General features: G+C 39.0%; 1 protein-coding gene across 1 annotated transcript in view; it reads left to right on the top strand.

Annotated features, from left to right (window-relative positions):
• THSD4 (thrombospondin type 1 domain containing 4) overlaps window positions 1–22,597 on the top strand; it is a 319,815-nt gene that overhangs the window by 15,171 nt on the left and 282,047 nt on the right. The window contains exons 2-3 of the mRNA XM_055716936.1: window positions 6,205–6,312; window positions 10,212–10,281. Coding sequence (XP_055572911.1) covers window positions 6,284–6,312; window positions 10,212–10,281 — 99 coding nt within the window. The 5' untranslated portion in view covers window positions 6,205–6,283. The remainder of the gene's footprint in view (window positions 1–6,204; window positions 6,313–10,211; window positions 10,282–22,597) is intronic.

The following is a 22,597-nucleotide window of genomic DNA, read 5'->3' as shown; positions in this document are numbered from 1 at the left end:
AGAAACGAGGTTGTCCATCTACAGTGTCATTGTAAGAAATGATTCTTCTAAAAATTGTACTTACTATGCACAGTTTTAAAAAGAATGGCAGCGTTTTGGCCAAAATTGCACAGCCTGTCAATTTGAAATCTTGAAATGAACTTAAGACAGGGTTGCAATGGTTTCCGCACAGTTATATCCCAAGAAGTCAATTTGGAGAGAGATATGATCTCATTTTTGTGATTCATTTTACCTTTTACATAATTGTCCTCTGCCTGGAAACCACACATGAGAACTTTAAATGCAGTAAATGTTTGTGAGAATTAGCTAATACTTTCAAAAGGTGAAAGAGGGGGCAAAATCAGACTAAAAATGGCAATTTTGGTGCAGCCTGAATCTTGAGAAAGTCATCTTTCTGTTGTATTATTTCAAAGAAGTAAAAAAGAACAATTAATTCTATTCTTCTAACACTCAATTTGCATTTGTGTTTTCTGTTGGTTTTTTTTTGTTTTTTTTTAAGTTGAATAAATCTCCACATAAACTGTCTTTTCAGGATTTGAGAGTTATATCAAAATCTCTAATCAATTTGGCACTGCTACTCCAGCACACTTCCTTTGCAATCGATCTCAATTAGATAGCTGTCATAATTCATGCCACCACAAGATACGTTGATTCTCAAACCTATTACTATGGTATTAAATGCATATTTAAGCTTATTGTTGAGTTTAAGAGGGCTTTAGTGAATTCTAGATCAGGTTCATTATTAATGTATTTTTACTTTTATGGTATTTTTATTACTTGTGCGTGTTCAGCAAATACATAACCAGTCTTGTGGACAAAGATTAAGAAAAATTAAATCTAGAGGAGAAATTAAAGAAACAAATTCTACTAGTCTTGCATAACATGACTGCAGCTCACAACTTATAAACAAGCACTTGCTTCTCCCCTTTACTTACATGATTAATGTCGCAACCCTTGTTCGATGTTTAATTAAATTATATGTACTTCAACAAAGACTGAAGCAAAATTGCTTGAATGGTGGCACCCTCCAGCATAACAGTATTTTTAAAAGGCAAAATTTGCATCTTGTGAATGGATGGATTTGGGGAAATCATGTGTGTGGTCACTGTTGGGCGTCACCAACTTTTGAGTTTGCCTTCTCGATTTTCAGAGGATGATTAAATGTTAGAGAATTGGATGCCAAATAATCAGGTTACACTTTTTTTTCCCCTTTGAATTCCAAAGAAATGAGCTGGAACTGTTTTTTGAGTACAGCTCTAGTAACAGGACCGACATTTCAGACGGATCGAGGATGGCCCTTGGTCTCACCGTTACCCTTTTATTTGGGGTCTGTGGTGCTTCTGGGTGGAAGTACAGCTTTAGGGAAAGGTAGGCACCTTCACCCAGATGAATCGGCGAGGCGGGGGAGAAGGTGCAGCCCGAGGGTGCCGCTCCCCATCCTGCAGAGACTGTTGAGTCACGGCAGCTATCACAGGGGCATGAGTCACCAGGCTGTTATGCAGAAGTAAATGTTTCCAGAGGCTGTGTTTAACAGACAATTAGTAGTTACACCTGTGGATGGAAGAGGCTTTGTCTCTGTGTGGTGGTGGCATTTGTGGACTGTACTTACTGGAGTGGGGGTGTGGTTTGTGAGATTTTAGGCAAAGAAATGAAAACTTCTGGATCTTGATCAAGCTTAGATTGGAGACAGGCACTGAGCTTTCTTGGACTGCAGTAGTTCTGGACACACCCAGAAGGAGAACTTGAAAGTTTTCAAAGCATTTATAGTAAACCAGAGAGGCACCTTCAGGGTTAGGTGGAGTAACTTGTAATTTTTGTTTTAATGAAAGTGTTTGCTCCGTGTAAGCATCTGAACTTTTCATCAGATCTAATGCTAGATTTCTCTGTTATGCAGCTTTCAGAGACAAGTGTATGTTTTACTGTAGTTAATGAATATTTGAAGAGATAAAACTCTGGTGGTGGTTGTCAACAGCTGTGGTTCAAGCTGTTGGATGCACGCACAAATTATGTAGCTAGATAAACTGGGTGCACTGTGAGGTGCTTTATCAAAGTCTTGTGAATACAGTGAATGTTGGATGCAATCCAAACGACTTGCACTGAACATAGTTTAATAGATGTGAAGAACTAAACTAATGTATACACTATACTTTACCAATGTCCAAGGCAGCAGATTCAAAGGCAGTCTTAAAGGGTTTGATATTTTTTTTTCTTTTAAGTATTTCTCAGTATTATTTCTTTAGGTTGTTTTTTTTCCCCTAAATAATACAAAAAGAAGGTTTTGCTCATCAGTGGAAACATGACCTCGGAATGATGCTGAAGTTTCATAGCTGCTTCAAGTTGCCATTGTCAGTAGCTGGCAAGATACATCACCTAACCAGAAAGATAAATATTGAAGGAAATTTAAGTTGGCTTGCTATATATTTAAGTCAGCAAGATAAAATAGGCTAAAAGCTCAGTTCGTACAGTTAGTACCTAGATGCATATGGATAAATATGAGTAGACAGGACTTACAAGAAGTAAAGGTTGATGCTAACATGACATTGGAATTCATGGAAGTGAAATACCATCCATTCACAATACACAAAGGGTATAGTCACATGAAAAATTGCATGTGAGTGGACCCATGATATTTAAGAGGTTAGGATAACTATTTCATTGTCTTTCTGCAAATTTTCAAACCACTTTGCAGGAAGACGTTTCTAAATTAATTAGCTGAGGGGGAAATCTCACTGTTGCACTTCTCAGTAGACTTTCTTTCTCTTAACTTTCTGTACAGTGCCTGTGGTGTTTGTCCTGATAGTTCTGTGTACTGCATCATGTAACTCTGAGAAATCTTCTTGTGTCCCATTTCAGCGGATTTCTGGGATTGTCTATGAGTCTACTAGATTATTTTTTTGTGAGTTACCGCCATTATCTATCTCTGCCCCTTTTTGGAATCACCATTACAAATGAGTATTTTTGTTCTAATTTCACTTAGACACTCGTCTGAGCCCTGCTGACAAAGGACTGCAGTGTCTGACTATAAGTGGGCTGCTAGGCTGAGGAGTGCAGGTAATCTGGAGAGTAAGTGTCAGAGTATTTTTCAGGAAATATTAAGACAAAGGATTGTTATGATTAGCTCATAACTTGGTAGTATAACTGCTAAGATTAGCAGCAGCAGTTTGAAGGTGTTAGGATCACTCACCTGCAGTGTGAAAGGGGAGGAGACTTCAATCGGGGTCTTTTTATTCAGTCTCACTTTCTGTGACCTGATGCACGTTTTATCATATGCAATAGAACACCTCTCCCTTTGTCATGTTGATTATTCTGGAGAGGAGGTTTGAATTCTGTTGCATCCTGTGTGGTTGGGTGGTTTGTTTGTTTGGGCGTGTGTGTGTGTTTTTCTTTTTTTCCCTGGTCCAGTTTCAGAGATGTTGTTTTCACCCCACTTGGAGGTGAAATGAGGAAGATTGCTGAAATGTCAAATGTAACGCAGTGGGGAAAATCTTAACTCTGCTGAAGCGCAGGAGCGTGATTTGTTCCAGTTGAGATACTAAGATCTATTCTGCTGTAAATAGGGTTACTAGAAAGTCTTTTGCTAGATAGGTCTATAGTGCTTTTAAGCCCGTTGTGGGAAGGTAATTTGACTTTCACAATTTCAAGACTTACTGCAATGACTAGCACTTAGTACACCTCATCAGGCTTTTGGAAGTTTCCATGCCAAAATTCATGTTATTTAATCCTAGTGTTAACTGTTTAGCCATTTCAGGTACTCGTTTGCCCTGGATCCTCTGGAGGGAAAATGGTTGTCCCATTTGCACATTTTCATATCAAAACCATCACTGCCAAAATGACATTTCTTTCAATAAGCTGTAATAACCTAAGCACTCAAAATAATTTTGAAAAGAAGCTCTTAAGTTGCTTAGATACCTAGCAGTTTTTCCACTATGATATTTCAAAAGAAATGTATCTGTGAGTTGCAGTAAGAAGTGTTTTGAAAAAGACATTGAAATACTGTTGAAAGTTGAGTCTGTAATGCAGCCTGCACTGACAATGGGGATACAGATGAACTGAAAAAACCTGAAAACATATGCATGGACTTTAAGCACTCTGTTTAAGAACAATGTCCAGAAACACTGGAGGTCCCTCCCCTACTTCTTTGCAAAACTAGATCTATAACAGTATCTTTTCTGCTTCTCAAATGAGGTGTGATTTACAAAGTGGATTAGGGGAGTGCACATTTCATTGAGTTTTTATCCCATAGCAGTGTTCTGCTGAGATGGTGTCCCTCCATACAAGGATGCTGGATAAAAAAAAAGTATTGTACTCTCTTTCAGGATTTTTTCACTCCACATCTGGAAAAAAAAACCAGAATGGTAAGAACTTGAAACCATGTTGGTTACAATCCATGTTACATGCATATCCTCCTTTTTTAAGAAGTGATATAAAGGACTATTGCCTCAGTACGTCTGGTAATTAAGAGTCAGGTTGCAGAAAGCCAGATATTTGTTTCCTTAACATTTCAAAATGTCTATTAGTAAATAGCATCACAGGGTATCTGTCTAAATGCTTTGTGTTAGTGCTGTATATCTGAACTTGCCTAACGTTAAAAGGAATGTAGCTTTTTCTGAAACTATGGGCTAAAACCTCAAATAAAGTGTTGCAGAGATCTAGACTAAAAATCTGTTTTCAGAAGTGCTGCCAGTCTTATAAAAAACACAGACATTGTACAACATTAAGCAGTGAAATCAGTGAATAAGTTTGAGAAAGTCTCTTAGATCTACTGACAACCATGGAACTGCAGAGAGAATAAAGTTTATCTGAGCTCTTATGGTTTCTTCCTCATGTCTAACTCAAACCTGTTACATGCAGAACTTTCTGCTGTAGTACTTTCCCAAGTACACAACTATTAATGTCTTCCTTTTAAAAGACTAAAGTTTAAACAATAAAGAATAATAGGAATTTTATTTTAAATTTCTTACAAGTATTGTGATTTCCTAAATGAAATTTATTGGGGTTTTGATATTTTTATTTTTTTTTTGGGGCGGGGGGAGATTTAGCTTGTCCAGTTACCTGCAAACAATTCACATTTTTCTAGCAGTAGGATCTGTATTTTATCTAGCTGCACATTTTCTAAGTTCCTGAAAGTCTTGTCCCTTTCTAGGCAGATTTTAATTATCTGGCTGGCTGACAGAAAGTGAGAGCTCTTTATCTACGAACAGCAATGTTCTCTTGTTTCTGTTCACTCCGCTGCTTTTCAACATGTAACCACTTGTAAATGGCAAGATGCAAGACAGCCGTTGACCACATTCTGAAATGTATGGATATAGGCTCGGTCCTACTGGTGTTTTATTTCCTCTTATCTTCCTTCCTGCCCTTACCCTCCTCAACTTATGCTGTATTTCCCTACCTCCAGGATCTCTTTCCTGCCTGAAAATTCTGGTGCAGTATTTTAAGTGTCGAATATAGAATTACAAACTTACCAAAATAAGAACTCTCCAGATGTCTGAACCTTTGAGAATATTTCCAAACGAATGTCAGTGTACCTAGGTAATAACCCTCTCAAGGGCTGGTAGGGTTTCTGTGCATTTGCAGTAGTCACGATGCAATGATAGTACTTAGAAATAAGGATCAGTTGAGTTTGTATTCAGAATGCTGTTTAACCCAAGATTTCCTCCGTGACTGTGGGCAGGACATTTAGCTTCGTTGTGGCTGGCTTTGCCATCTGTAATAGAGAGGGAACAACACTCCTCTTTTGTGTATGAGCACTCAGAACAGAATCATCCTTGCATTGCTCACAAAATGGAGAGCCTATTAATACTGCTACTATACAGTAGAAATTGGTGACCCAGTTTCAGTTCTGTGAATTCTGTTAACGCAAGACTTTAAACAAAGCCGTTTGCTTTATTGTCATACAAGTGACATATCAGGAAGGTGAGATAAAAAAGCAAGTAAGTTCAACATCAGATTTGCATCATTGGGAATCAAATAAAGATTTTGCATCCCATAGCTTTTGAGCAAAGCACTCTGGCACTGTTGAATTCCTATTGCAAAAAATGGGGTGTGTCCAGTCTATTCACATAACGTACACTGGATTTCCAGTTTGTGTTGCTGTAATGTCCCAAGAAGTGAGGTACAGATGTAGGTCTGTATCCAGTTTCATCATATTTTCATGGAAAATACTGAATAAGCAGTGTTAAATGTTTTTCTCTTTTCTTTCTGTAGGATTTGTGTGTGATTGGCATTGTGCTGCACCACAGTGAAGAAGTATTTTTCATTTCAAGACACCTTGCATTAAAGGATCATGGTAGACAGTTTAATAGTTTCTTTGAGGTAAGTGATGCAATGAAACATTTAAAACCTTATTTAACATGCATTTAACACACTGCAGTAAATATCAATTTGGTTGTCTCTTGCTTTGATATTAAGTGTTTGTATCTTAGGAAGACAGATAAAAATCTTGTCCAAAGACTAAGTAATCGAGTACATGTATGCAGACATAGCATTCTTTGGTGACAGTAAGAAAAGGAAGTTCTCAGTGTTTTTTGTTTATGCTTAGAGCATCTGTTAGTGTGTGCCAGTGTGATGGCATATATTACTGGAACATTCCCTTTTGTCGCTGAAGCTGTGCAACTACAGTCACTGGGCTTAAATTACTGATTTACATGTTTTAGTACCTCTGCTGCAATTCATTTGGAGATTTATGTTATGCATTCCTGAAACAGTTTGCCAGTGGGCAAACATAGGAAAGACCATTCGAACCGTTTTCCTGACAGTGGAAACACTCAGCTGTTCCTAAGCTGGTCTGTCCAGTTCTGTCCTCTGTATTCAGAGAAAACAGGCAGCCGTGATGCTACACAAACAAAAGTTGACCTCCTGTGAGGAGTGGCACTCCTTACAAATCAAAGAGCTTGCTCTTTCATTTGTATGGAGATACTGTCAGTAACACCTTTGATCTAACCTTACTTCTTGTGATTTTCAGTTATCGATCTTTGAATTGCAATTCTGGCACCCTCCTAATAAGCCAGCGCAGATTCCACATCAAAACGGATCTGTCACGTATTATTGACACTGCCTGCGTTATCTTTCCTGTTGAGGCTTTTCCCTGTGTAGCTCCTCCCAGGCTGTCCCAGGCTTAGGCTGTTCTGCAGCTTTCATCTGGGAGGAAGTCAGGCAAATGAGATCAGCCATAGTGCACTAGTCAGGAGGGAAAGTACTTTAGCCAGGTGATTAGTACTATCAGGACAATCCACAGTTGGCTGTGGGAGCCCTTCATAAAATACAACTACTAAGGGACAGCAACCATGCAAAAAATCTATTTTGCTACCCTCTGGCTTCATTCAGGGAGAGCTAATACTCACTGCAATGACAAAGAACTCTGAGAGATGTTCCTAAATGAGGTGTTAAATAGCAAACTTTCTCTTGCTACTTCCACAATAGAGCTAATCCTGCCTGGTTTTGCTTTGTGCCCCCACAGTTCAACAGAAATTGGGATTGCCTGTAAAAGAAAGTGAGCATGTTTCCTCTTTGCAGCTTGGGTAGAGTGAGAGTTTGCATTAAAACTAGGTACTTGGCTCCAAATAGTGCCTAAACTGTGGCAGCAAGGGCTGTACCAGCAAGGTTCTTATACAGAGGCCTGAGTTAAACAGCCATCAATCAGCTGTGGTTGGTACCTGACCTGTTCGTGTACACTTGAAAAGTTTTGCCTTATTTTGAGGAGCACTTGTTCTTTTTGGCTATTCTGCACAGTAAGAATACCTGAAGCAAACCCACTGAAACTGGAGAAGCCTATTTTTGAAGCTTGGGAGGCCTAACGTTAGTCAAGCATGACAAATAAAAAAGCCTAGTCCAGAGAAGTTAGCCAAAGCAAGCTACTGAGGGAAATAACACTAAAAAAATTAAATTGCCACACACTGATTTGAAGCTAGAAGCTTACCTCAGGATAGCTTAAGTATTCCTGGCAGATTTCCTGTGTTTGAAATAGTATGTTGATAGCATTGTTTCTGAAAGATCCAATTGCAGATACAGAAGTGAATTTAAAAACTGGCTTCATTGTCCTTGAGCACCTACATACAGATGGTGATTACAGTGCAACCTCATTAAAGAACGGTCAGGAAAAGCTTGCCACGGATTAATCACACATATACTAAAAGTTTGCATTTTATAACTGAAAACTTTAATCTGGTAAGTAATTTGCTTTGAAGATTACAGTTCTCACTCAGTTCAGAACTCCCAGCCTTGTGCATGATTTCAGAAGTATTTACGCATGGAAATCTGTAGTCCTTCAGACTGATCAGAAAAATCCTGTCCTGTTGAGGATGAAAGCATTCATTTCCTTACGTGAAGTCTGAACTTTCTTTCACATGCTCTGAGGGATTATAGTGAGCAGAAGCCATAAGGGAGCAGGGAGTGGGTAGGAAGATTCTGAAAAGGAAGTTAAGTATAATTTGCAGACTATGTATGTTGGGCCTGTCGGAGAGACTGCTCTGCCTGCTTAGCAGCTTGTCATGTTTTCATTGAGAATAGTTAGGAGATCACCTGAGCACACGAAAAAGGGACATCAAGTCAGCTACAGACAGACTCCGGGCTATCATTTTGCAGTTAGCAGGTTTGAGTTCTGTTTCGGCTTCTGCCTTTGATTTCAGGTGTGATTGGCACATCAGTTTCTTCATTCATGCCTTTGGCTTCCATCCACCACTGTGTTATTTGGCCCTGGTCTGAATCGCACGTTTTGACTCTTAACTGCGGTTTCTTTATAGCGCCTTGTACTGACTCTGATTTCAGCCACCTCCTCTGAATTTTGCTTTATCACAAATGATAGCTTTGTGAAATATAACACTTCCTTCTAATGGACTTTTAAAGTGTGTTAATTGTTTTTTGAAAATTGTTTCTACATAGAGGTGGTAGTAAGGAGGTAATGACTTTTTCTTACCTTTGAATGGTTTATTGCTTTGAGAGAAAGAGAGGCATAGACTGTGGTGATGAGGTGGTGATAGGCCATGTGCAATCAATACTTACCTAACAGTTCCTTTTGCAGATTGTTAGCAAGAACAAACACAGGAAACTCAAGAAAAACATTCTCCCTAGTAGAGGGCTATTTGTATTGGTGGTAATGAAATGCTGAGTGTAAAAAAACCTCTTTCTGTTTAGGAGGTTTGTCTCTGAAATGAGAAATATTTAAAGGGTTAATGTGGAGGGAGCAAAGGAAGGAGCTGTGAGTAGGAAGCACAGCTGGATTTTGTCTGGTCCATTAGTTTGCAGATGGATTTTGTGTCCAAATCCATCAGTTGTACTTCTGCACTGAAATTCAGCAAATCATTAGCAGCTTTCCCCATTATAGAGGGTTTGAAGTATAGTCTTTGTAGACAGAAACGTCAAACTCCTGGTAGAAATAAAGATGTCTTGATCCTCCTTCTTGTACCTTGCTGTGTTTTCTGATGAAGGGGCTTGCTAGAAGTGGGCAAATCAGTCCCCAGTGCAAATTAGAGCAAACAAAAGACTGAGCTAACTAAGCCTAACTTGTAATGGGCTCCTAGGAGTCATTACAGTGGTGAGGCTTGACAGAACAAAGTTTGTTTGGGCTTGGTTCCCATTATGACTCCTTTCAGATTGAAGATGTGGGGACTGGGGTGATGCTTGGCTGCTTATCCTGAGTCTCTGGTGGGCTGTGTCTGCTACTTTCCATCTTCTGTGCCCATTAGGTTATTCACTTTCCACAAGTGTTAGGCAGCTGGGGAAGAACCTATTGTCTGCAAAATCATGGTGATTCTTTGCATGTTTCCCGTGTGCTGGAGCTGGTGTTCATCTGTAAAATGAGGAGCCAGAGCCAGAAGCAGACTTAGTCCATAGATGGGTGAATTCGTACTTAGCACTTCAGAAAACTTGCAAAGTGTATGTCATTTTGACACCAAATGCAGAGGTGTTAAAATATGCACTGCCAAGATATTTTTTTTTTCTAATTTAAACATAAAGTTATGTGAAATAGTATCAATGGATTCTACTTGGTGCACTTTTGCTTTACGGACAGACAAATATATGTATGTTTGTTGTACTGCCTGCTGTGAAGACAATGTCATAAAAACGTTTCATACAGTTTAGTGAGCCTGCTGTGGTTAGTAATGGCATTAAGTGTCTGAATAAGTTCTTGCAGTATGAAGCCCCGTAACAGGTTGTAGATGTGTGGTTTATTTTAGTGGTAATTATACCTTCTGTTTCACTATTTGCTTTTTCAGACTTCTCAGTTCCCTAGCAGTGCTGGGATTTCAGTTTGTCATCCCACAGCCTTCAATTGAACACAGAAAGGTAAGCATTAGAAATATTCAGATTTTGTATGCTTAAAGGTAAATGTAGAAAACAGTAAAGATGCATAAGGAAATGCAATCCAAATAAAGTTCTGGGAATAATGTAGGTTTTGCTTTTTTAAATATATATATATATATTAATATCTGTAAATATATACTTGGTTAAAAGAGGCTCACTGTGGTCAATTAGCTGAGTAATTGTGTGGAGTGTTGTAGGTCACAAAGAGGTCCATGTCAGCTTACTCTAGCTTTGGAGCATTTTCACCATGCAACACAAAGGGAAAGAAGAATTCGTGCCAGTGAGGGCAGTGCTCATACATGGACTGCTTAGCAGAAGCATCCAGTTGCTCATAGGTAGCTCTTTCTCTTACAGAGATGGAGATGTCTGAAGCAGGGGTTGGACCCAAACCACACTCTGTTGTTAGACTTAAATTGCTAGAGATGGGAGCTGGAAACTGCTGCACTTTCCTGGTGTGCTTGTTCATTCATTTCCTGGTGTGAGTGGTCCATTCACTGTCGATGCTGTAAGTCTAAGGTGCTTGCAGCCTGCACACCTCCCGTCCTGCGCAGCGTTACTGAGGTCTCGGCCAGAATGCTTCAGTTAGGTTTTTGTGCTGCTTTTCAGGAAAGTAGCGGACAGTTTGGAGAGAAACAGACAGCAGCAGTGACTGTCCTCAAGAGGTTTTAAAATCTTACACCTGAGGGAAGTTTGAATCAATTCAGGTTGTTTAGTCTAAAGATTAGGAGAGTGGTGGGGGAGGCAGATATAATCTCCAGATAGTTATAAGTGCTAAAGAGAAGGCTGTTCTTTCTGTCTGTGGTGGAGTAGGTGAGAATAAATGGTTTTAAACTGGGGCAAGGGAAACTTAGATTTGCTGTTAGAAAAAGCTTCTTACGGTAAGGATATAAAGAATAGATCATATTGACTGGATAACGTTTAGCATTTCCATGATGGAGTTATCTGTGAATGTGCTGGAAAAATGTTTGTCAGGAGTGATGTGTAGGTATTGCTGATTCTACCAGAGACCTGAGGGGAGACCCCTTGAATGCTCTTCTATCTCTTTATGGGCTGCGACCTTATATCAGTGTTGTTTTCACCTCTTAATTGGCATTCAGGCACAACCAATTATTAATTAATGGTATCAAATAACATATTTTAAAAAGAGTTTGCTTTTTACTGCAGATTGTTTAATAATAATGCAAGATGCCTATTTTATTTTTAAACTGCACCTTTTAAAGGAGATGGAAGGCGAGTTTGTGGTGTTCCCTTTTTTTCCCTGTGCATATGCCACTGTCTTTAGGGTAAAAAGTATTTGGACAGTAATTCCAAAGGTCTGAACTAGATACCTGAAGCTAGCCGAAAGTCATAGTTCCTGAAGAACACAGCTGTCACGTTAAACTCCTTGTGCAGCCTGATGGTAAGACGAGTTAAACGAGGCCAGCAATGATGCAGTCTGAAACTGGCATGGTCCTGTCTGCAGGATTTCTAAAGCTGCCTGAGTGCTCTAGTCTAAACCTGAGTACAACATAGTGGTTTTCCCTATTTTGTATCTCCTCTGTTTTGTTGTGCAGTTGAGATGGTCATGCTGCTGCTCTGTTTTCAGTACTCCATCTAATTAGACATTCTTTTGTAACGTTGGCGGTAGAGAGATGCTGCAATCCAACTTCCAAATGGCCTTAGGGGAAAAAAATCTACTAACTAAAATAAAGTAAGTCAGAGAAACAATTGCTTCATTCTGTGAAGCTCCGGAATTAATTCTGATAAAATCAGATTCTTTGTTTTCAGTTGAATGAGAAATACCATGGGTCTGGAGTGTCTTCTGTACTCGTTAAAGGGACTGAAGGCATGGCACTAAGGGGCATAGGAACCACCTTGGAGCTGTTCTTTTTACTGAAAACAAAAAGAGGCAGAAGTTTCCTAGTGGCAATCTCATACAGGCTCCAAGGCTGTCTATCATTGTCAGCTCTTACACTGCTGGAGAGGATTCTGTTCGTGCCAAAATGTGTTTAGGCTGAAAGTCTGTATTCATTAAACTTTTCAGAAACCTTCTGACCCACCTGTCCGCTCCAGACAAGAGGGGCTGTTAGTAGCTCTGAAGGCCAAGTCAGACATGTTTCTAACTGAGTGTGAGTGCTCGTCTTTGTAGCGCTGGAAGTTGTTCCCATTCTTTTTATGCAGGAACCTGGACATGTGTTTGCTGACATCCCCAGCCAGCATCTCCTGTGTATTTCTGCATGGATCTCTCTGCTGTTTGGCAGAGTTCCTTCTATGTGAGAGGAGTTCGGTCATGCAGGAGGGAAAGGCAGAGGAGGAGGAGGAGGGAAGGATTTGATGAACAGTATGTCATTTTAACAATGCAGTGAATAACAAAAGTGGTGTTTGGTAACTTCCATACATACCCTCAGAGGGTACAGTATGTGGAAACTGAGTAACTAGAGCTGAATTGTAAGAAAGCAGTAGCTTATACCCCAATCCTTATTGAGAGTTTATTTTTCAGCCTAAAGTTAAGCATGTGTGCACAACTGATGCTTGAATGTGCAGTGTCGGGAGAGTGTTTGGATTCCATCTTGTGCACCCTGCATATAGTTATTTTTGCTCTGAAAGCTATGGACAGGGAAATAAAATCAGAGAATTGGACCTGGGTAGGTGGCTGAGGAAGTAATTAAAACATTTTCAAATGGTCTTGATTTTTTTTTTTTCTTAAACTAAAACTTTTGGGGAAAACGAAATAAACCCCGAGACAATCCCCAAAACAGTTGATGGAAATAAATCCAGTTGTAACTGTCCAGAGACACCCACAGTTCAGCTGAGATGTTTTTTTAGGACTTGAGAACACTTATAAACATCAGGAAATACTATTTTCTGTTTCTTTTAAAATCTTGCTAGATTTTAATCTTTTCTTTCTTCTTTTTTGAGAATCCATGTATAAAGTCATACTAGTTTCAGAGAGGCTGACATAATGTAGATTTTTAAACAAAAATATGTTTGTACTTTCCTAACTCTTACAAGTAAGAGTTTTTAGTTAGTTTCAGTATATTAGAACTTAAGTACTATTTAGCTACTCTTGACTTAGTGACATATGTTTAGAACTTTACCATGAAGAAAAAAAGTTTATCTTATCAGGCAGCAATTTAAAAAAACCCAGTTTTTTAGGGAAATTTTCATGAACCAAATCTGGAAGAGCAGAGCTCAGCAGGTTGCTTTCCTCAGGTGCACGCACAAAAATCCATTTCTGGCATGACAACCTGAGGACTGTTAGCTGGAAGAACGAGCCAAATTACATCCATAGCAAGGAGGTGCAGCTAGTGGAATTAAGACCTGGGAGGTGACAGGACGAAATGGGAAAGTTTTTTATTTTTTTGCATTTGCAGTTTATTCTGTAACTCTTCTGCTTTCAGGAGATCCTTGCCCCACCCCGCCACTTGCCTCCCCATCCCCAGACTAAATGCAATACTATTCTGTTTCAGTTCCCCTTTTTTTTGTTACTCCAAGGGAGCTAAAGCTTGGCTATTGAAGTAAAAATGTTCTGAACACCAGCTAGTACAAAGATACTTCTTTTTGGAAAACATTTGACTGGGCCATATTTTCTGCTTTTAGATTTTATAATTTTGGAATTAGTCTTGGAAGCTTGCCTGTCATACAAAGTCAGAAGTGACCAAAACAGAATTTCTAGTTTCAGAAATATCTGGCCACCTGATTTTTATACAGAAGTAGGTTTGTGCTTATTTACTTTAAATAATACTGTCTCTCTTGTCAGAAGGGCACAAAACCTGAAAACAAAGAGCATCTTTAAATTTTCCTGCATCTGAGCTTATAGTACTGCTCTGTTTGTTAATCTTACCTCTCTAAATAGCACAGATTTGGAAAATAATATGCATATGTTAAACATGGTATGTTCATTAAATACAAATAAAAATTCCTATGCAAAATACTTTTATGGTTTCTTGCTGAAGCCAGGGGTTGTATGTCGGTCAGTAGCTCCTCGGAAGTTTGTTCTCTTCATGATCTAACTTACATCTTCCTCTTTCATAATATATAATTTCTAAATAAGCAGTGTATTCCTCCATAAGGCCAAAATACTCATCAGTATTAGCAAAAAAGGAGGAAGTGTTTTGTGAAACCAAGTAATTGCTGCTTGTATTTAAAAGTCAACCAAGCTGTCTGAAACTGGTTAAACTGAAATATTTCTTAATATTTGAGCAATTAACTTTCCTTGTCCATCAGTACTTAACATATGAACAGCCCTCCTTCCGCTCATCATACAGTCAAGCTCTCTGTTCTCCCTCCCTATGCTTTTTTATTGAATAAACATTATTTAACCTTATCTGATAGGTGTCATACTGTGATGAACAGAAGGTTAAACTATGAAACATAACAGTCCTTCTCCCAGACAACCACTCAAGTCTGTATTCCCAGTTTTTCAGAAGTAATTCTTGGGTGGTTTTTTAACTAATCCTATGTTGCTGTGTTAAGAAAGTAAGCTGTAGTTATATTTATACCTTGTTTATTTTAGTAAAATTGGTAACGCACTTTGTAGTAAAGTTTGTCTAAATAAAATTTCTGATATAAATATTGCTTTTGTTTTAACATCTTGTTTCTGTTATAGCATTGTAGTATTACTGCACATACTACATAAATAGTAGTATCGAAGCAATGGAGTTGCTTTGAATTAGGCATATCTTTTTGTCACTCAGTTGTAGATTACAGTTGGCTTCAATGGAGGTATGATATCTTCACAAACTAATTTTCGATGTATGGAAGACGTGTCAGAATTTATTTTTTCAGGCATTTCATTGGGGCACTACAATATTGCTGAAGAATTTTCAGCATGTTCGGGCTCCGTGTTGTTTCTTTATGCTTGCTCTGTATTACAGAAGAAATAACTCAGGTGTTACCTCTTGCTCTCAGACATACAATGTTGCTGTGAAAACCAACTGTGTATCAAGTGAATGTGACTATACACACCACAAAATCTGGGGGTGAATATGCTTTTAGAGGAGTTTTGTTGGGGTTCTTTGTGTGTCGTCACGCCCTGCCTCTTGTGTTGTGAATTTGCTTGTTGAAGGCTCGTCACTGCTAAGTCAGGAGAAATGAGGAACAGGATCAGGAGCAAAGGGGAGGGAAAAGACAGGATGGGGGGAAGGGAGAGGTGGCCAAGATCCCCCATTTAGTCATAGTGAGCTGTTAGAGCAGTTCAGTTATTTGTGGAAATGTAGTCTGAGTAGCAATGCAATATAATGGCCAAACCCCATCATTACTCAGCTAGTGGTTCTGTTCATAAAAGGGAATTTCTGCAATTAACACGTACTTCAGAGCAGCTTTCCTATCTGTAGTATACTGGGTTTTGGAGAGGGTGAGTTTTGGTGGTTTGGTTGGAGATGTGTGTGTGGTGTTTTTTTGTTTCTTTTCAATAGACACATTTTCCTTACCTCTAGGAGGAGTAATTCTGAGTTACCGATGTTTTCCTTTTTCTCCTTAAATTCACCACATAATAGCACTGTGTTGATTCCATTGGCATATGAAATTGAATTAGAAGTTTATTGAAAGGTCTTTTAAACAAATTAATCTGTCACTGTAGATTGACCAGGAGGATCCTATGCACTTTCCCTTTGCTTCTGAACAAGGTGATTAAAAATATTGCATCTCCCCTGCTTGCCTGTGCCCATGCCTTTATCTGGAGTTTTAAAACTGCTTAACATCTACACTTGTTTGCTGTAGGATAGACCTTCTTCTGGGCACTTATGTACCTCCCTGAAGTTTCTCCTAGGAACGGAACTTTTATATGTGACAAGTAAAATGAAATGCTGAGACTTAAAGGAGTTCGGCATATTCTTAGATTAATTAGACTGCCTGCTTTGGGGGGCAAAAGCAAGGATACTGGTTTTGGTTCTGCTCTCCTCTGCATTTGAAAAAAAAAATCAAGAAATAGGGCACTGATTTATTTTCACCTTTCTGTTTTTCCATCTTTGCTTTCCCTGGCAATCTTGCTTGCTTGCTCCAGTACACTGCATTACCTCAAAAGGCTTAAGATGTGAGGAATGATTCCTTCTGCTGGGTTATAGAAAGAGGATGATGGAGGTCTAAGTGGGAAGGTAGAGGGAGAGTGTATAGAGAGGGTAATAACTTTAAGAATAGTATTTCAAGTGGTAAGATCTTGGTTACTAAATTTGACTGATATCATTTTTAGGATTCATATAGGAAATTCTGTGTATAAATGTGATCCTACACCTTCATTTATATTGTAATAATGGCAGTGAGTGGCAATGTTTCTTCAGTTCCATTGTTCTTTTAGCCTATCACACCCCATAAAAGTCACTGTTCTGTTAACTGAAAAGGATACAGCTGCCTCATATATCTGAACTCACTGTAACAGAGTAGAATGTGAGGCATGAAGCAAGTCTACTAGATCCTTGAAACACTGGAGGAAGTTGGAGTTAGAGAAAGCAGTTAATATCTAAACTTGGCTTTTGGCCAGGACACCAGGGCAAATCATAGAATGGTTTGGGTTGGAAGGGACCTTAAAGATCACCTAGTTCCAGCCCCCCGCCATGGGCAGGGACACCCCCCAGCAGCCCAGGCTGCCCCCAGCCCCATCCAGCCTGGCCTTGGGCACTGCCAGGGATGGGGCACCCACAGCTGCTCTGGGCAGCCTGGGCCAGTGTCTCATTGTGAAGAGTTTCTTCCTAATATCTAAGCTAAACCTACCCTCCTTCAGCTTAAAGCCATCACCCCTTGTGCTATCACTGCCTGCCCTTGTGAAACGTCCCTCTCCATCTTCCCTGTCGGCCCCTTAAGGTACTGGCAGGTGCTGTAAGGTCCCCCCAGAGCCTTCTCTTCTCCAGGCCGAACAACCCCAACTCTCTCAGCCTGTCTGCACAGGAGAGGTGCTCCAGCCCTCTGATCATCTTCATGACCATCCTCTGGACTCCAACAGGTCCATGCCCCTCTGATGTTGAGGGCCCCAGAGCTGTACATGGTACATAGATGGGGTCTCACAAGAGTGGAGTAAAATAATAGTCTAAGGAGTACCTTTAGGAGTTGTCTAATAGTTCTAAGGAGTACTGTGGGATTTCCACCACGGCTGGTCACCACCTTGCTTTTACATATCCTGAGAAGCAGAAGCATATAATGGAAGGCTGTGTTCTTCCTTGCACTCCAGGTAGGGTGACGCTCTGCCCGAAGGTCAACAGTGACTGAAATGTATAACTTGTCTGAGCTGGAACTGAGCTCATGCTAACATTGTCTACTACAAAGTTACTGTGGTTCAGTCCTGCCGGACTGTGTACACTAAACTGAATTTTACTAGAGCAGCTTAGTCACCATGTATCTATCTACGTACAGCTGCTGCGTACATGTTCCTTGCAACAGGTGTCTGCAAGCATCACTTTTTTTCTTGTAATGTTGTTCATCTTTATAAGATAACTGTTGTTTATTACTATTGCATTTTCATGCACATCAGTCGCATAAAACACTACCAACCAAAATGTAGTCCATATTTCTCTTGCAGTTTTCTACTGGTCAGTATATCCACTTGCCTTCAGCACAGTTGCTTTACTTTAGCTGTATAAATATACATGCTGTTGCCTTCACTGAAACTTTGATAAAACAGAGCCTTTCTAGCTAATGATGTTGCTAATCTAATTAATAGTGATCTTTAGAAAACAGGAGAGATGATTTAGTCCATGCCAAGACTTTTCCTTTAAAATTAGTCTTTCAGTGCAATTAAGAACAACAGCTGAAATGATTTTCTTGCTATCTCTGCATGCTTACTAATTCCTTGTCTTTGATGTTGTGGATTAAAATGGTTAGGAAACAAAATTCTTCTTTGTTTGGGGAAAGGAAACAGGGTAAGGATACATTATTTTATGCAAATAGATGCTTTGAAAAATCAAGGCCAATGGTTTTGTTACTTTTAACCTACTTTATCATGGACCTCTGAATATATTTATTTTTTTAAAATAAAAAATACTGACTTATTTAAGCTGGGAGCATGAGGGGCTTAAAGCTCTTTCTGTGTTTCTCTGGAAAGAATGAAAGGGTCTTTGTTCCCGTTGGTTTCCAGAGCAGGTGAGCTTACAAGGTCATAGATAAGCTGTGCGTCTTCCTTCAGAGCAGTATTGCATGCGAGTTCTGTCCCAGGCTTTGGAACAGAGCAATGATAAAGGTGAGAAGCTTTTTGGAATCACATGTGAGTTCTTCTGTTAAGGAATGTTTCTTTCTGATTTATGACAACTTGTTCCTCTTGGCTTCTGGAGTGATAGGTGAATGAGGCTGAGAGATCCTGAGAGGTGTTATGACAATCACTGAACAAGGAAATTCTGTATTTCTACCACATGTGGCTCTCAAGAATTTTTCTAAGTGTAGAAATAGGATAGAATGGCAACAGCTTTGTCACAGCTGAAGATGACTGACCTGGAAAAAGCATCTATTTAGTACAATTTGAGTGACTAACATCACAGATGATAGTCAATGATGAGGAAATAGTTTATTAAAATAAAGAAGCCTATTGTGATAAAGTGACGGTCTGATGCTTATCGTCTTTATCTCACCTTAAATCCCTACTGTAGATAAGGAGTGATTATATAGAACTGGTAGACTGAGGTCAGGAGTGAGCCAGCTGTTTACTTGATGGTCTTAGTGGTTTCACAGACAAATGGAAAGAAACTTCTCCCTTAAAACACTGGGCTCACAGGGCACAATGGAGGTGGTCTTGGTGTGAAAAAAATTAGCCAAACTGGGAACTCTGTTGGCACAAAAACAGTTCTGAACTTTTTTCAGAGCTGTTTACTTTCTGCACTATTCAAATAATGTTAAAGTTTCTTCAGATGTGGTCAAAGTTGGTTGAAGGGGCAGCTAAGCTTTCCAGGCATTGTAACTCCCTTCAGTGATTTGTGAATACAAAGGTCTTCTATTTCCAGGCTTTTCAGCCCTTTAATCTTCACAGGCACAGATGTTCAGGCAGAGGTTTTTATACAAAGAACGGAAACCCAAATCATTTAAGCTGGTAATATTTACACTTACCACGTACTGTAAAATTCAAACGGTTTACTACATCTCTGATTAAAGGCTTCCAAAATGCACTGAAGGATTAAAATAGCTGAGCATACTAACCAGGCAGACATGTACACATTGTGTCATAATGTTTGGTTTGGCCTCTGCTCCATTCTTCTGCTAGCCTTGAGAGATCTGAGAAATTGCTATCTGCAAGTTTTAGGCTTGTTTTTGGTAGAGTGTTTTTTATCAAACCACCAATGTTCCACATGTTTCTTGTAAGAGGCATAAAAATTATGGTTGTTGCAAATGAACATCTGTAAAATGGACTGTAAAGATTTTCTGCTGGGAAATTGTCATGGCTATATAGGTATGGCCTTTATTGGAAATTGGCCGAGCTAATACTGGAAGAATATTTCTTTTAAGATGCTTAGACTGGTGAAGGAATTAAACTAGTTCCATAAATATGTTTACAACACTGGCAGGGAAATATGATAATGTTACACTTGAACAGATTCTAAACCTAAACTACAATTTCCTCAGCTCATTCAAAATTTGGCATGCTCTGCTCTGAACTGCAGTTCAGTTCTAGTTTCTGTGAGTTGTCTGCTTATGTTTTTACACTTGTGAAATTTTAAGAGGGCAAAGACTAGCTCTTACTTTGTGGGATGATTGGTCATTGATCAATTGTCTAATAAGATGGTGAACATCCGTGAAGAACACTGTTTTCATCTCACCTCAAATATGACGTACGCATGTTTTAATAATAACAATATACTATTATACTGGCTTTTAAAATCCTCAGTCAGGCTGAGCCTGGCTGTGATAAAAGCTGTGTGTACATCTTCTGTGACAGGCTGTGCTCTAATGAAACCTTCATCAGTCAGAGCTACAAAATCAAGGAGGTGTGACCCTGAGGTAACGGAGTAAATAAGAAGAGGTTGTGTTTTCCAAGAGCCTTGACACTCCTTTAATGGTGACAGTTTGGTGTCATAGCATGGGTGACCATGTGTGGTGTAATTAGAAAAAGGATCATGGAGGGACAATGAAAAAATGCCTAAAGCCTGAAGGCTGTTGAGGAATGTTAACAGGATTAGGGCTCTTTGCTCTGGGAAGCACAGGACAAATATGAGAGTAGTAGTTTAAAATAAAAAATGGCACACTGGCTTCTGTTAGTTCCACTTTGCATCCAGCACATGAACATGAGTTTGCTGAGTGAATATCATTGGTAGCATTTTTCTGAGCAGGTGATAAAATGTTCTTCTGGATACAATTTCTTTGCTTTTGGGTGAAAGTAATACCATAAAGTTTTGCAAAACATACATGCATGCTTGTCACGGCTCTTTCAAATGTATTATGTAGTTAATTTGGTCATGAATCCATTTAAATTCAGGACATTTATCCAGGAAACAGAATTACTGGATAACATGTTAGAAATTAAATCTGTGAAATATAACATTATTGTATCTAAAATGAAATTGGAAAAAAATCAGTCAGAAATGTCTGATTTGGTTTAGATAGCTCCAGGTTTAAAGCCTGCCATTGTCTTGAATCCCTTTTCAGTTTTGAATTTAGACCACTGTAACATGCTCAGTATCTGCAGAATACTTCGTAACTTGGGCTGTGACTATAGCAGCTCGCTTAATTATGTAGCTGGTTAAAAAGTATATGCTGTCCAAGCATTATGATCTTTATTACTGTGGAAGTCCATCAGTAATGCGAAGTACTGTGTGTAGCATCGCACGCCCGTGTCAAAATGTAGGAGTGGAAAAGGTGCTGAGAATGAGGACAGTCCAGACTGGCCTGTTTTCCTTACAAAAAGAGACCGCATAGATTTGGACTGTTGGAATTCGGAGAGAGATCCTGGAATGAGATTTAGACTGTTGGAATTCAGAGAGAGATCCTGGAATGAGACTGTGTTAGTGATTTCAAGTCAAACATGGTAGTATGGTGAAGGAGAATACAGAATGAATGAGTCATCATTTACCACAATGAATAAATTTGGGGGAGACAGTGAAATTGTCAGGCTGTGTGTTTAACCGGAGGAAAAGGAAGCACTTTTTCAATGTGAAATGCGCAGTCTTTTGGAAGCCAAGGTTAGAAATGTGCTAAAAAAGGTATTGATTGTATTTGTGGAGATTACGTCCAGTAGTGGGTATGAAAAACAGTTTGAATATGGTGTTTTGCTGAAGGAGCTTCTTTGCTTCTTCCACAGTCAGAAATACAATACTAGGTTAAATGGGCCTCTGATTTATTGACTTTTTTCTGCTTTTCTGAACAGTTAATTTGTATGTAAACTATAGTTTAACAGGGTGAAGTATCCTGTAGTATTTAAAGTCAGTGTTTGTCAGATCAGTCAGTCTGCATTGTCAGTCACTGTTGTCGTGCACATCTAGTTAATTTAAAATATTTGTGGCTTTCAGTTTGAGTGATGTTTCCTCTTCAGGGACATTCTTGTTTTATGTAGTTTCAACAACTGCTGCGGACATCTCAAGATGTGAATCTTCTTTCTAAATTCTGACAGAGGCAGTACTAGAAATTTGCTTTTTATTTCAATAGCTGGTGCACCCCTAGCTTTTGCTGGAATTTTTGATTCAGGATCAGAGTGATTGCCGAGTTATATGAATTCATGATAAATTATTTTTCTGTTTAAAATGCCATCTGTGTCAATCTACTGGTAACATGTTTGATTCAATAATATCTGAAGTTGTAATCTAGTAAAAGTGAGGAAAGACTAAATGCTTGTCGTAAGTCTAAAACTACAGGAATGACAATTATTGCATTAGGCAGCAATTAAATGGAGAATTAGTCTGCCCAAAAGGTACTAAACATTCAAATTCTATAGGGTAACTTTAATTTTCTGAAATCCTTTAAAATTCAGAAGTAAGCAAGTGAAGAACATAAAGTTAGATTTCTTCCCCCCGTGCCCCCCAACATAAAAACCAGTGGATGTAATTATGTAATTCTGCTTTCAGATTTCAGTTTATTACCCATGATATACAGAGTTTTTGTTACTGTGTAATCTACATGCTCATGCCTGTTGATTGAAGATAAGTAAAATGTGTGTATGAAATATTTTAAAATCAAACAAACTTAATTGCACTGTAGCTCCTCTACAGTTCATCGTAATGTTAGATGCTAGTTATGGATTTTTAGTTGTACATTAAGGGTTAGATTCCATGGTCTTAAATATTCCCTGTGCATCTATTTAGTTCTGCATGGAATCGGTATGGAAGGTTTTGTGTGCAGAAGAAACCCAATGCCTAGTGAGCATTTAAGTCCCTGGGAGTTGTATGTATTTCATTTGAGAGGAGATTTTGATGAT

This window comes from Falco cherrug, chromosome 7, assembly GCF_023634085.1.
Source record: "Falco cherrug isolate bFalChe1 chromosome 7, bFalChe1.pri, whole genome shotgun sequence".
NCBI classification, from domain to species: Eukaryota; Metazoa; Chordata; class Aves; order Falconiformes; family Falconidae; genus Falco; species Falco cherrug.
The sequence above is the reverse complement of the archived record's forward strand: the minus strand, read 5'-3'. Positions and strand labels throughout refer to the sequence as shown.